We start from the raw sequence: 15425 nt of genomic DNA on the forward strand, positions 1-15425 counted from the left end.
CAGATTTATTTTATTTTATTTTTTTTTTACCATCTGAGCCACCATGAAATGATACAGTCATGATGTGTGATACCCATGATACTCTGAGGTGAAGAGGGTCAGGGTTCCCGGTCCATCCAGGGCCTGGCCCCCAGACAGTCCCTTGGCAGGGCTATGCCTAAGACAGAAGGGGCACACCCAGCTGGCAGAGGGGTGACACTGAGCACCATGCTCTCCCCCATCTCCCAACCTCTCAGCCTAACTCCACGCTGGCCAAGGTGCCCTCCAGCAGAGCAGCCTCCCCAGCTAGACTCTTCTCCAGGTAGAGACTATACCTACAGGTGACTGCCCACTTGACACACAGGGTAAATGTGAAAATCAAATCTGTCTGACCATGAGACTGTGACTCTCACATGTGTTCATACACAAGACAAGCTTTTACTGAGCATTAATCCAGGTACTGGGAACAGCAATGGAAAAGACACGATCCCTGCCTAGAAAACTTACATCTGAAGAGGAGACCAACCCAGAAACAGATTTTTGTAAAATAAACACAATGATAGGGTAATGGTGTGGAACTCTGGTTCCACAGAAAGGAGCCCCTGAGCCCATTCAGGAGGTCAGAGCATGCAAAAAGTCTTCTTAGAAGAGGTCACCCTAAGCTGAGTCACTCAGGACCTCTACCATTTCCTCTGTGGCACCACACTTTCTTATCTAAGGTTCAATACCACAGCATCCAATGTTCCTTTGACCTAGAGTGTTCTCCTGTCTGTCCCTACCCCTTCACTTGTCTAGCTCTAATTCATTCTTCAAATACCAACGTAAATATCACTTCCTGCAGCAGGAAGCCCTCCCTGATCACCATCTTTCCCAATAGGCAAGGTTAGGTTTCCATCACATGCTCTTCTAACCGTTTGACATTCTCCTCTATTGCACTCAGTGACACTTGAAATGATTCACTTGACTTGATGTCTGTTTTCCCATTAGACTGTAAGTTACGTGAGGACAGAGACCACATCTGCGGTGTTGTCCACAGGGCCAGCACCAGGCTTTGTGCCAAGAAAAGAGTATAACTATGCACTTAATAAATACTTGGTGAATGAGAGACTAAGTGAATGAGTGGCCAGGGGCAACCAGAAGTGAGTGGTTGAGTGAGAACCATGGAGCCTTCAGCTGCCTCCAGGTGCAGAAGCCCTGGGCAGGAGCTGGGAGGGTGAAGGAAACTGCCAGCCTCTTTAACTCTGCCGAGCAGAGCCCAGGCCAGCCAAGCCTTCAGGGCCTAGAGGAACCCTCCCGGACAGGCAGGGGGCAGTGAACACCTCACCTGGACTGAGAAGATCTGCCCCTCAGGTTCATGGTGCCCCACCAGAGTGTAGCTGCCCTTCCCAGACAGGTAGTAGTAGAGGCCATCAAACGTCTCCACGTGATGCTGTCCCCACGCCCGGCAGATGCTGTCTCTCTCAGGGCCGGCATTGTACACTGAGCCAGGGACAAAAACGGCATCTCTGTGCAGCAGCAGTGGACACTGAGCCCAAGGCTAGTGGGTTCCGTGCCCACTCCCTCTAGCCCAGACCCCTGAGTCTCAGGTCCACAGATTTTCTTAAACCTGTGGCCCCTCCCAGAGGCGGACTGGAGTCCAGACTCACCCATCTGGCAGCGCGGCCCGGTAGCATTGAAGCGCCTGCAGTCACAGAAGGCCGGGTGCACACATTCGCCCCCATTAAAGCAGGAGAACAAGTCTGCAAGAGGGATGCAAGGCATCGCCCCATCAAGCTGAGAATGGCAGAATCCACTGACGCAGCACCTCCGTCACGATGGGACCCCAGGCCCCCGCTCTCCCAGAGCGACATGGAACTCAGATCCCCATCACAGCGAGCCCCAACTTTCCTCAGGAGCTGGCTTTGATGGGGGCAGGAGCAGGGTGCCTCGGACAGCTGCCCCACCCTCTCCCTAATAGGCCGTGAAGTCTGAGTACTGACCTTCGGTAGGTATCAATGGCCCCAGGCCAGCCCCACCTAGGCCTTCAGTTTCCTAAGCTAAAAGTTCCTGGCCACCAGGCAAGGCATCAAAGCTGTGAACACGGAGCGTGAGGGGTGAGCAGGAGCCTGCCCAGAGCTTTTCATGGACTGCTCTTCCTCATTGCTCCATAAGCTTAGGGGAAGAGTCCATAGCGTAAACCAAGGGAAGCGGAGGGGCCTCGCCCTTGGAATGTAGTAAAAACGAAGGCCGCCGAGGATGAGAGGACAAAGCAGGGTGGCGTGTGGCGAGGGAGGGAGCCACAGTGTGAGAAGAGGGACCACAGACAGAGACCAGGTGAGGGGAGAGGCCACAAAATAGTAGAGAGAGGCTACAGACACAGAGTGAGATCCAGGGGGAAAACCACCACTAAACAAGAAGCTCAGCCTCACTGGAGTCAGACAGTGTGACGGGGGACAGCCGCAGGGCGTGGTCGTGAGAACAGGACACTCCTCGGGCAGGAAGGAGAAAGCAGAGTAGAGCTGGACGCTGGGGCTGGGGACGGTGGAAAGAGAACCCTGCAGGGAAAAGAGGTCCCAGGAGGCCCCAAGACAAGCCCCGGGCTTCCCTCACGGGCCTTTCTGCAGGCAAGGGTCTCCCACGAGCCCCAGGAAAGGAGGGGCACTTACAAGACGGTGCACATTTGGCCCGATGGAGCCGCCTTTCCCAGGAAGACATAGCCAAGGAGTCCAGGACTTCAGCTTCCTCCTTTTACAGAGAGGAGACGGAAAAGAATTCAATCAAGGGCTGACCTCAGGGATGGCAGGCTTCTGGAGGTCACAGCCCTTCCTGTTCACTACCTGGAGGGAGGCAGGCCCTCTGCTGCTGGGCGCCCCAGTTACCCAGCCCAACTCTGAGAAGCCTGGAGGCAGGATTTTCAGGTAGCGTGAGGCCTCCTTTACACCCTCCCGAGTGGCATCTCACTGGCAGGCTGGGGAGGCCTGTAGCCTGAACACAACCCCCTCCCCTCCCCCCTCCCCAATGTCCCCTGGCCTCCCCCGACTCCCTCCCTAGTAAACCTTTGTATGCGCCACAGCCCAGCACGAAACCCTCTTGTCTGGAGAACAAACACAACACCTTCTCACCACAGAAACCATATGGGGCAGAGCTGGGAAACAAAGGCAGCCCCTCATTCCAGGGCAGGGGAACATCCCCCACCCCAACTCAGTCTTTGGGCTCTAGCAACAAAAAAATGCCTCACGGATCACAACCCACCATTCTCAGAACTCGTCCGAGTCAGAACTCTCCCCGATACCACACATCTGAGGACAAAGGCAAAGCCCCGCTGAGATCCTGTTTTCCAGACCAGAAACCCCATCCCATGGTCTCTTGAGATATGAACATCTGAAATCAGGACTTTACTGAACATCATTTCATTGTGTTCAGTCCCTCTCAGCACTCCAGCCTGAGGGTCTAATGTCACCTAGGACTGGGACCCTTGGCACAGTAGGATCCTCACTCTCAGGGCCTAAGTCCTCTCATTTGTACAACTTCTGGGACTCAGGGCCCAGCCTGGCCCAAGTACAGGGAACAGGTGCACGTGATCTTGCTCACAGGGCTGACAAGGCACGAACCACACTGAGGGTGTTTGTCTCATGTATTTTCTCCCTCACTGTCACCTCCTCACCCCTGGGCTAAGTCCCCAGGGTCTAGAAAAAACTAGAAACACAGAAGTATTCAGAACCCTTGGTCCCTGGAGCCCAACCCCAGCTCTTTGTCCTTCCTGTGGGTTGTATCTCTCCACCTCCTGCCTGGCCTGTGCTGCAACGAATCGAGGCCATTTCTGGAGAAGAATTTAAATCCTTTCCAAATGATTCATCTTCAGTATAGATGGGGAGTTCTTAATCATTTTTATGCCATGAATCCCTCTGACAATCTAGTGACAATTATGGGCCCCTTCTTGCAACAGATGTTTCTAAATACATAAAATAAAACATAAGATTATAAAGGAAATCAAACATATTGCAATGCAGTGATCAAATATTTTATAAAAATGAGTAATGGTAATATTTGTGCTTCTTTATTAATACGTTAAATCACAGGACCAAGTGACAGGCCACTTTTTAAGTAGCCTTATTCCTGCCCAGCCTCCTCCAACTCCAGTTGCCTTCAAGGACGGCCATTCTAACCCCTTGTTTGTTCTAAGGAGTAATGTGAGAAACCTACTGGGGTTGCCTGGTCTGGATGCTTCCCCAAGGAAAAGAAGGGGAGGCCTACCCTGGAATCCAGCAAGGAACGAAGCCCTCTAGGGGAATGAAGTGCTTGGGTAGGAGGATCATTACCCCACTAAAATACAGGGATCCCTGGAGTCCAGTGGGGGCATTTATGATGCGGTAGAACATGCTAGCTAGAAGACCTTGATCTGCCTGTGCCCTAAGGGCCCGGCAAACCATCCACCTGCCTCAGTGTCCCCATCCATAAAAAGAATGATGAAAACATTTTAAAAATAAAATAAAAACTAAATAAAAAGAATGACGACATTATCTTTCAGTTCAATCTGGGGCCTGGAGAAATGGGAAAAAAAGATACAAAACCCCCACATAATCCAGACATTCAAAAGTAAGCATGCCTCCTCCTTCCTTGGGATCTTCATATCTATTTCAAAAGGGCAGGTATTTGGGACACACTGTTTTCTATTATAAAAGATGCTTCCATCCTGCTGGCACAAGGAGCTCCCCAGAGCAGATCCCAAGGGCCAAGGTGTGTGAACTGAGGCCCAAGATTCTCTGGGAGACCTGCTATCGGGTGGGCTGTATTTGTATCATGTTTGTGGTTGTAGAAAGGAGACAGACACAAGCCAGGACTAGAAAAGGAACCTGAGTCACTTGATCCAGAGACCGACCAAAGTTTGGCAAATAGAGAAAAGCACCACCTCTTCCTAAAGTACAGAGGATCTGATGTATGACAGAAAATCATCCTTCAATCAAAAAAAAAAAGTAATAAAGCACAGAGGACCTGGGGAAGGTGAGCAACAGGGAATGGTCAGGACTTAGAGGATGGCTCTGCTTCTCAACCAACCCTTCCTTGCAGGCCCCACCAGGTGACCCAGTTTTGTCTCTCCCCTCAAAGCATCATTGCTGGGGCACTGCTCAGGGGATGAAGAGGGACCTCTGACAGGGTTTAGGCCAGGCAGGGAACAGAGAACTCCACTCTCCCAAACCCTCATCTTCCCGCTTTCACCCAGGAAAGGAAAGAGCTCAGCTGTCTCCCAATGGCGACTCTGTGCCCTCTTCCTCTAAAACACAATTTATAAATAAACAAAAGTTGGCTGTAGTGCCCCAAGAGATTAGGAAAGTGGAAGTAGAAATATCCTATGAATTTGCATTCTTCAGACACATACCAAGAATCTTGTTGGTTCCCTTTTGAATAACTGTAGAAACATACTTCCTGCCACCTACAAAGCTCCCAGACAGCCTCAAACCAGACAGAAATAAGCCCCTGCCCAGTGAAGCGCCCTGTTCCCCAGGCCTCCCCTTACCTGGCCTTCCATCACCGTGGCAGCATCCCCTATGGCAAGGACTGCCTCCTGATGGCTGTGGCTAGGTGAGAAACAAGCCTGGTGTGGGTGAAGGGAGAAGAGCGGGCCATGCCCCCCTACCACCCCCCGGCCCATCCCATCCCCTGTGCTAACCCCTGAGGTCACCCATACCAGGAATGAAGATGGAACCAGTGAGCAGGGTAGCTACCAGTTCTTGCCTACTCACCTGGGATCCTGGGCTGGCTCAGGCTGCAGCTCTGCATTGCCCCGGGGTGTGGGTGCTGCGGCTAGCGGGTAGGGGGATTACTCTCCACTCAAGTTATGCCTCCCACCCCTTCTCACCCCGTTCCCCACCTGCTGGGAAACCTCTCTCATACCTGGCATCACCCCCATTCTCTCTCCCTGCAGCCTTCTCAAATCCTTTATCCCCCTCCCTGGGGACTCTTTTCCAACAAGGGTCTCCCTCCTCCTTATCCTGTGCCCCGGTTCTCTCTGGTTCCCCCTCCTTGGATCTCTTCCACGCTGCCCAGTTTGAGAGCCATTCCCCTGACTGCGGCAGGCCTTTCCTTCCTTCTGCGGTCCCGCTCCTTGGACCCACTCCCTGGCTGTCCCCCTGCCTTCCCTCAAACCTTCTTTCTTTCCCCTCTCTCGAGCTGGCCCAAGTCTGTCCCTCTAAACGTTCTCCCAGGTTCCGGGCCTCCCCAGTCCACACCTTTCTCACCGAGAGACTGCAGTGGCAGAAACTCCCCTGCTGGCTCACCCCAGGGCAGCCAGACGCAAGCTAGGAGCAGGCAGAACGCTGGCGCCGGGGCCCCCATAGGGGCGCGCGGGGACTGGGAAGCCTGAGCGCAGGACCGAGTCCGAGTGCCTCTCCGGCGAAGGTAGAGTCACACTTCACTGGTTGGAAGCCGCCGGGCCTCTTGCTCTCTTGCCCCAGGATACCCTTGGCTCCGCCTCCCAGGCACTTGCCTCCGCCCAGAGCTAGAGAGACAGGACCGCCCAACTTATTACCCTAATTTAGGAGCCTGACGGGTGTTGGGGGGCTGGGGCGTGGCCGCCTTTGTTCTTCTTGGCCTGTGGCTGCCTTTCCCCGAGGGAGGTTGAATTCAGATCACACTCAGCGCTGAGTCCCTTGGGGGAGCAAGGAGGCAGGCATCTGTGCAGCTTCCAATAATCCCTTGCTCCTCAGAGATCCCTGGCTCAGGAACCTGGGTTCTGGAAGCCCTTTACTGGGTTCTTGGAGACCCAAGATGCTGGTATAAGTCTGGTCCTATGCACTCCTGAGGTCCCAGGAGGTGCAACTCAGTGGTCAGTGGCAGAACCATGGCTCAGGCCTGCAGAGTCCTAGCCTGTGCTTACACCATTTCCCACTACAGCCTTCTGGGTCCCCAAGACCACACTCTACCCCTAGTTTTGAGCTAGGGATGCAACCTCTAGGAGTTGAATCATGCCTTAGTCCTCTGTGTGTCCAGCACTAGCTCAGGCCCCAGTTCAGGATATGTTGACTAACAGAAATGCCTTACACTGAGATATTATTGGTCCCATCGAGGCCTGAGTTTGACAAAAACAACTTTAGTTTTGTGAATAAGATACACTTTGCCCAGGAAAAATTTTGGAATGATAGAAATGTGGGCCTGAGAGCCTTGGGAAACTTTGCATCTTTCACTTGGCCAACTAAGTGTTAGAACACCAACCAGATGCCAGGCCTTGTAGATGGTGATGATGATAGTGTCAGCCTTCATAGGCCCCTGGGCAGAGGTGTATATCTGGGATGCCTTTATTCATTCATCCTGTCAACAAGTCTATTGAGCATCTACTCCTCGCCACACACTGTTCTGGAAATACAGTGGTAAATAAAGCATGGATAGCTATCTCCACACAGCGTATTTGAAGCCATGGGCTTAGGAAAAAGCCCTTGAAGAGGAAAAAGCCAAGGACGGAACCTTAAAGAACACCAGTTAAGGAATGGGTGAAAGCGAGATTGTCTTAGAGAAAGCTTGAAAAGGAACATCCATGGTGTAGTAGGGAAGGACAAATCTGACTCCGTACTGAATCTGTTTCCTTTACTTTAACCTTTGTATTCACTCATCTCACACGCTAGTAAAGTCATGCTCAAAATTCTCCAAGCCAGGCTTCAGCAATACGTGAACCGTGAACTCCCTGATGTTCAAGCTGGTTTTAGAAAAGGCAGAGGAACCAGAGATCAAATTGCCAACATCCGCTGGATCATGGAAAAAGCAAGAGAGTTCCAGAAAAACATCTATTTCTGCTTTGTTGACTATGCCAAAGCCTTTGACTGTGTGGATCACAATAAACTGTGGAAAATTCTGAAAGAGATGGGAATACCAGACCACCTCACCTGCCTCTTGAGAAATCTATATGCAGCTCAGGAAGCAACAGTTTGAATTGGACAGGGAAGAACAGACTGGTTCCAAACAGGAAAAGGAGTATGTCAAGACTGTATGTTGTCACCCTGCTTATTTAACTTATACGCAGAGTATATCATGAGAAATGCTGGACTGGAAGAAACACAAGCTGGAATCAAGATTGCCGGGAGAAATATCAAAAACCTCAGATATGCAGATGACACCATCCTTATGGCAGAAAGTGAAGAGGAGCTAAAAAGCCTCTTGATTAAGGTGAAAGAGGAGAGTGAAAAAGTTGGCTTAAAGCTCAACATTCAGAAAACGAAGATCATGGCATCTGGTCCCATCACTTCATGGGAAATAGATGGGGAAACAGTAGAGACAGTGTCAGACTTTATTTTTTTGGGCTCCAAACTCACTGCAGATGGTGACTGCAGCCATGAAATTAAAAGACGCTTACTTCTTGGAAGAAAAGTTATGACCAACCTAGACAGTATATTCAAAAGCAGAGACATTACTTTGCCAACTAAGGTCCATCTAGTCAAGGCTATGGTTTTTCCTGTGGTCATGTATGGATGTGAGAGTTGGACTGTGAAGAAGGCTGAGTGCTGAAGAATTGATGCTTTTGAACTGTGGTGTTGGAGAAGACTCTTGAGGGTCCCTTGGACTGCAAGGAGATCCAACCAGTCCATTCTGAAGGAGATCAACCCTGGGATTTCTTTGGAAGGAAAGATGCTAAAGCTGAAGCTCCAGAACTTTGGCCACCTCATGCAAAGAGTTGACTCATTGGAAATGACTCTGATGCTGGGAGAGATTGGAGGCAGGAGGAGAACGGGACGACAGAGGATGAGATGGCTGGATGGCATCACGGACTCGATGGACGTGAGTCTGAGTGAACTCCGGGAGATGGTGATGGACAGGGAGGCCTGGCGTGCTGCGATTCACGGGGTTGCAAAGAGTCGGACACGACTGAGCGACTGAACTGAAATGAACTGAACTGAACTGATTCTGCTTTTGCTCTAAGTCAAAAATGTAGCCAATAGCGTGAAATATACATGATAACCCATTTTCAGGGCTCTGACCATTAAAGGTCTAATACTTTCCCACTTATACAGAGATAAAAGTTTCAGAACAGAGAATAACATTTGTCTTGTTTGATGCTTACAGGAACGTTGAGACCCAAGCTATGTGAACAGCTATAAGAACAAAGGATTCCAGCATTAAGAAGTTTGCAACATCCAACCACACTCCCTCTCTCTTTAGTATAAAAGATGCCTGCTTCTTCTTTCAGTATAAAAGAAGCCTGAATTCTAACTCAGAGAAGATGGTTCTTTGGAACTCTAGTCCACCATCTTCTTGGTCTGCTGGCTTTACAAATAAAGTCCCCAACAAGTCATCTCTCAATTTATTGGTCTGTTGTACAGCAAGCAGTATGAGCTTGGGCCCGGTATCAATGGGAAAGGAGAACCAAGACTCAGTTTTGTCCCTAAAACCAAAAGGGAAGCATTTAGAGAAGAGCATCTGTGTGGGCAGTGTTCAGGTAAAAGAAGGATTGGGGTGTCAATGGATGTCATTCACCGTCATAAGGGCATTTGATGCTCTGCCTGAAGTCTATACATGAAATAAATAGCCATATGACATAGTTATGAAATGCAGAAAGTCAAAAAAGTCAGTTGGAGGGGAATTTATTTTGTGCACATTTCCTAGACCTTTGAAAATCCCAGAAGTCTTTTTATCTCTGACATAACTAGTTAATACTAAGGGGAGAATATGGATGCTATTTTAAGGTTCTTTTCCAGAAAGGATTTACATCTCAAATTAGGTCATAATTTAGACAAATAAAAACAGTCTGCTGGCAAAACTTCAGCTATTGCAGGTGGGCTGCAAAGGACGGGGTCCCTAGGTGCCTCTGAAATTACAGTTATTTGCTGATTTGGACTGCAGTCCATCTCCTGTCCCCTCCCCTTTGACATGGTGCAAACAGGGCAGGCCCTCGCCCTGGGTGGAATGCAGAAACAAGTAAGCAAATTTGTAATTAAAGGTGCCCACTCTTCATTCACAGCTGTCTTTATCACCCTCACCCCCTCTGTGCTCTCAGTCTGTCTCAGGCGTAGTACGTCACTATCTTTGCACCCCAGCACTAGACCTGATCTGGGTGGGGCAGCAGAGACTGGTGGCCTGAAACGAGAGCTTCATTCCCTGCCCAGGTACTGAATCTGGGTAGCCTGGGTGAAAACCAGAAATCCTAGCCACCAGACCAGCAAGGGCTAGAGGCTAGAAGTTTTCCCTGGATCTTTGCCCCCGTGAAAAGTGCATTTATCACGGAGGCAGAAACTGTCAATGCAGGTACAAAGTTTGTTTTAGAGACATAACACAACAACAAGTGGGAGAGCGCATTGAGAAACAGTTTGTTTAGTTGAGATAGAAGCAAGGCTGAGATGCACACCCAGAGAGAAAGGGTGTGGGCGTCCCCCTAATGAGGAGGAGTACAGTACAGAGGCAGTTAAATCATTTATATAGGTCAGTATTTCCGGGCCTTTGTCTTCTTTCAGGCCAATTGCCTGATTTCTTTTCCCATACCTGGCCTACCCTAGGACCCTCCCCTGGGGTGTGCACACACCCCATCAGCCAAGATGGATCTCGAAGTGAAGGCTTCTGGGAGGAGCAAGACTCATGTGGCCTGGAGTTATCCCCTGACTTTTAACTCCAAGGAGCCTTTCTGCACATGTGCAGTGTCTCCTGTATCCTCCACTCAGACTGGACTTTTGCCTTATTCCCTTGAGATGTTTACAGGAGACAAAGACTTTCTATTTACCCTGTTTCTGTTGTTGCTTCCATTTGTGAGAGCAAACAGGGGGCTGGTGGTCTGTTCCTCAACTGCAGCCCACCTATCTCTTGCCTCAGGAAATGCAAAGAGGAGGCAGGCTGGCTGATTGTAAATGTCCAGCCTGGAGCCCGTCTGTCTCCTACCTCAGATCTTAGTTGACTTGAATCTGATGAACCAGACGTGGCCTCATCCCCGGGTAAAGGTCGGCTATAAATCAGGATGTCGTTTCCAGGCCCTTCCATGCTTGTGCGTTTGCGTGTGTGTGTGTGTGTGTGTGTGTGTGTGAGTGGAGGGGAGCTAGGGAACTGTGGGAGAGGAAGTCAGTAGAGAAGGGGCCCTCCTACCCACTGTTCAGGTTCCTGTGGGCTACAGTAAGACCCAGCCGCAAGGAGTTCACAAACAGGTTTCTTCCAAGTTGGAAAAGTCCAGGGAAGCGACTACTATAGAATGCATACTGAAGGTGCGATGCTTGGCAAGGGGTGACAGACAGCTTCCTGAGATCCTTTCCGTTAACCGCGTGTGTTTGGGAACCACTCCAAGGGCAGGGCCAGTCACACGTCCCGCCATCGCTGCCGCCACCATAGACACCATGCCGCCACCACGGCCCTCGTGGCCAGAGGCTCTCAGGCTTCAGCGAGAGGCGGCGAGACTCAGGACAGGTGCCTCCCGCCGCCCCGCCCCGTCCGGCCCAGGCCCCACCCTCTCCTTCCCAGGCTCCGCCTGTCACGGTCGCCGCCTCTGCGGCCTGGGGCAGCCCGTCACCCAGCAGCCGGCACCCGAAGGAGCGGAACTGTGTAGCAAGCGGCTCGATCCCACCCAGCCATGGATCGGAAGGTGGCCCGAGAGTTCCGGCACAAGGTCAGAGCCACTAGCGGCCCCTCCAGCGCCCCCGCGGAGTCCGGGGGCGGAGTGGGTGGGCGGCGGATACCCACGGCCCCACCCCTCCCTTTGCCAGCCGGTCCTGGGGCTCTGGGTGGGTGGGACCCTGAGGGTCCTTTGGTTGCCAGCAGGAATCCCCAGTAAAATTAGGGAAGAGCATTGGGACTCTAGGTGTAGAAGCCACTAAACCGATTTCCTTCCTGAAAGTGTCGTTTTTCTTAATACGCTGCGGGCGTGGGGGTGGGGGGTTAGAATTCCTTCCGATCTTGGCTTGAGATGGGATATTTCTCTGAGATGCCTCATAGTGGGCAACGCCCACCCGCCCTGCCCGCTCCCTCCTAGCGCCCCCAGCTCTGGGGTGTTGGAGCGTGTGGAGAGGCTCTGGGATAGTGTCTGAGAGGTGAGGACTGGGAGGGAGGGCAAGCGGATGCCTCCATCTGTCTTCTGACCTGAAAATTCGAGTTGGAGGCATGTCAGGCAGCCCACTCCCCACCTAAGGGCTTTTCTCAGGACCTGAGAAATAGTGGAAGGACTGCCCAGGGGGCCACGGGAGTCAGCCAGACCCTTTAGGCTCTCCACCAGTGAGGGTCCTCATTGGTGGCCCAGAACTGTCAGAGACCATTGCTGGAGACCACTGGGTTTGACCCAGGCTTCCCAGAACTGTTTCCAGAGCTGTGCAGGAGTTGCTGAGGCCCTGAGGTCAGAGAGGACCCTTTGAAGAGATCCAGTGGACCTCCCCACTAGGCCCGAGGATGCCTCAGAGCCCAAGGGTGCAGCCAGTGGTATCTGGAGCTACCCACAGGCCCTGCCTGAGGGAAGGGTGACTGAGCCTTGAGACCCACCCAGAGAAGCAGTGTCTTTAGACCCAGCCAACCGACTTCCCAAGCCTGAGCAGGCAGAGCTCAGGTAGACAAGGTCCGGGGGCTTGGCCCCTCTCTCACCACAGAGAGGCCCAGGGGAGCTCAAGGGGCCAGCAGTATGGAGGCCACAGGGACTACGGGTTGTGGCCTGGGACTAAGGACCAACGATCAGTTGTTCATTTAAGAAACGTTTTGAGCACCCAGTCTGTGCCTTCAAGTTGCTGGTCATGTGGGTGGGAGACAGACCCTATGCTAATAACTACCCACACCTGGGTGCTGAGTGTTGGAAGCAAGGTTTGGTGGAGGCACAAAGGGGACAGCTCCTGCTGGCTGGAGTCTTCTAAAAATGAGGCCTTGGGATCCCAGGGATGAGAGATAACCGGAAATTCACGCAGGAGTATGGGGGCTGGGAAATAATAAGGGGAGTGTGAGACAGTGTTCACCACCGCATCCTGTTGCAAAGGGACCCGAGGGGAGAAATTTCAGCCGCCGGGGACATTTGGTGAGTGTAGATTTCAGGCAACCCACTTGCCCGTCCCCTACCCCAAGATGACTCATGCTTGAATTTCACTTTCCTGCCCCGGGGTTGAAAGTAATGTCGGGTCCTCTTTTGTCTTCTCCTCATGAGGTACTTTTCTTTTCCTCTTTGAGAGAGTTGTTTCTGGGGTCCCTGGTGTCTGACTCAACCCCTGGGTTAGCCCCTGTTTCTCTTCCCCAGGCCCCATGAGCCCCAAAGGGCCCCAGGCCTCTGTGTTTCCACCGCCCTGCTCTTCCTCATCACAAGAGTCATTACCTATTAATGCCCTGAGCGTGCAGGCGGGGTGTGCTGGGCAAGGCGGGGGCTGGACTTTGTGCCCTGTTTCTTCGGAAGCCACAGCAGCCGTCCCCTCCCAGGTTGGAGATCATCTGGGAACTGGGGAGAGAAGATGAAACAGCCGAGGAGAGACCTTGCTGTTGATTGCTCTTTAGATGCCCCTTCCTTATTGTTTCAGAGCAAATTTACCCCCTTGAGAATGATTTGTAATCTAAATAAATCCTTAGTCATTGGAGGTAGCATTAAAGGTAGTGTGTTGTCACGGAAAGTGCTGTGTGACCTGGAGAAAGTTATTAACTTCTCTGTGCCTCCATTCTCCAATTTGGTTAATGAGGATCACAGTAATACTTAACTAGTAAGTTTATTGTGAGAGATAGATGAGACCTACACATGTGCAGAGAGTTTAAATAGAGCCTGTTACTTATTGAAGCCTCAGTAAACGTCTACTGTTGTCCGTCGTCTGGAGTTAGGTAGCTCTTGTTTGGTCGCTAAGTTGTGTCTGACTCTTTTTGACCCCATGGACTGTAGCTCCCCAGGGTCCTCTATCCTTCACTATCTCCCGGAGTTTGCTCAAGTTCATGTCCATTGAGTCAGTCATGCTATCTAACTAAACGTCTCATCCTTGGCTGTCCCCTTCTCCTTTAGCCTTCAGTCTTTGCCAGCATCAGGGTCTTTTCCAATGAGGTAGTCAGTGTGTGTGTGTTAGTCGCTCAGTCGAGTCTGACTCTTTGCAACCCCGTGGACTGCAGCCCACCAGGCTCCTCTGTCTGTGGGATTTTCCAGTCAAGAATACTGGAGTGGTTTGCCATTCCCTTTTCCAGGGGATCTTCCCCACCCAGGGATGGAACCTGGGTCTCTTGCACTGCAGGCAGACTCTTCGCCAGCTGAGCTACCAGCTGTTCTACACAATGAGGTAGAAATCAGCTCAAATCTCAGTCCTGTCCCACACTGCACTGAGACCTTGGGCAAGGTGCTTAACCTCACTGAGCTTTAGTTTCCTTCACTGTGAGATGGAATTCGTTGTGCTCACCTCACAGGATAGTTAGGATGAAATAGGTGTTCAAATACTGGCTGCTCTGGTTGTGCAGCAACCATTTGGTAAATGGCCTCACTATTCCCCACTGATGCCTACAGTGCATCCTAATGGATGACCAAACAGTCTCCAGACCACTGAGCGGGGACTGTTGGGCTTGTACAGTTTCCCCAAGGCCATGAGCAGAACTTACATGCCCTTCCTGGTCACAGCCTTCAGCCAGGACACCAAGGCAAGGGGAGGAGGTTATCAGAGACTAAGGCTTCCCCCCAAGAGAACCAGCTTTTCAAAAGAAACCTGCTCTTGCACACTGCACCCGCAGGTTGCAGGAACTTGGTTACTCATTTGCTCAAAAAGCATTTATTGACTGTTCAGCAATCACATATTCATGGGCATCTGTAGTGTACCCTGCCCAAAGCTAGGCATCTGGCTTGGGGGTTTGGGGGGATAAATAAGGTCAGGAAGAGCCCCTACCTTCTAGGGATTTGTTAATCTTTCATTCATTCCTGCACACATACAATAAATATTGACTCAGTTGCTGATACATGCTCGGCAGTACTCTAACCATTGACTAATAAAACAAAGTCTCTCCCCTCTTAGAGAGTACATTCTAGTAGGGAAGATAGACGGTTAACAAGCAAACCAATGGAAGTGTCATAAAATGCCGAGTAGTAATGAACGCTATGAAAAAAATAAACTGAGTGAGGTGAAGGGATAAAGAGTGATGAGATAGTACTTTTTATAGGATAGTCAGGAAAACCTCTCTGAAAAAAGTGATATTTCAGCAAAGACATAAAGATATAAAAGAAATGAGGGAAGGAGTCGTGCAGATATATCAGCATGCAGTCATTTCTACGTCATGAGCCAATTTCTGCGTCATTGGGTAGAACACCTGGTGTCTCAGGTGGTAAGAAGAACATTCCAGGAAGAGGGAACAGCAAAGGCAAAGGCCCTGAGGCAAGCATCTGGTTGCCTTCTTTAGGAACAGCAAGCAGGCTGGTGTTTCTGAGAAGACTTATGGAATGAAGAGTGGTGGGAGATAGATCAGACGGGTGGTGGAGTCCTAATGGGCCATACTCAGGATTTGGGGTTTTGTTCTAAGTGAAAGAAGCCAGCAGGGGAGTGATATGATTGGCTTACATTCTAAGAGGATTGCTGTGACTGCTGGTAGAG

The 15425-nt window shown here is 51.0% G+C and overlaps 1 protein-coding gene across 1 annotated transcript in view; it reads right to left on the minus strand.

The window, feature by feature from the left end:
• The window catches only part of OTOG (otogelin), an 82019-nt gene extending 75728 nt beyond the window's left edge, over nucleotides 1-6291 (minus strand). The window contains exons 1-6 of the mRNA XM_068988828.1: nucleotides 6195-6291; nucleotides 5700-5760; nucleotides 5474-5534; nucleotides 2625-2700; nucleotides 1626-1718; nucleotides 1304-1458 (exon numbers count right to left, since the gene is read on the minus strand). Of these exons, the coding sequence (XP_068844929.1) occupies nucleotides 1304-1458; nucleotides 1626-1718; nucleotides 2625-2700; nucleotides 5474-5534; nucleotides 5700-5760; nucleotides 6195-6291 (543 nt within the window). The remainder of the gene's footprint in view (nucleotides 1-1303; nucleotides 1459-1625; nucleotides 1719-2624; nucleotides 2701-5473; nucleotides 5535-5699; nucleotides 5761-6194) is intronic.
• Between the last annotated feature and the right edge of the window lie 9134 nt (nucleotides 6292-15425).

The sequence above is a fragment of the Capricornis sumatraensis genome, chromosome 16, assembly GCF_032405125.1.
Source record: "Capricornis sumatraensis isolate serow.1 chromosome 16, serow.2, whole genome shotgun sequence".
NCBI classification, from domain to species: domain Eukaryota; kingdom Metazoa; phylum Chordata; class Mammalia; order Artiodactyla; family Bovidae; genus Capricornis; species Capricornis sumatraensis.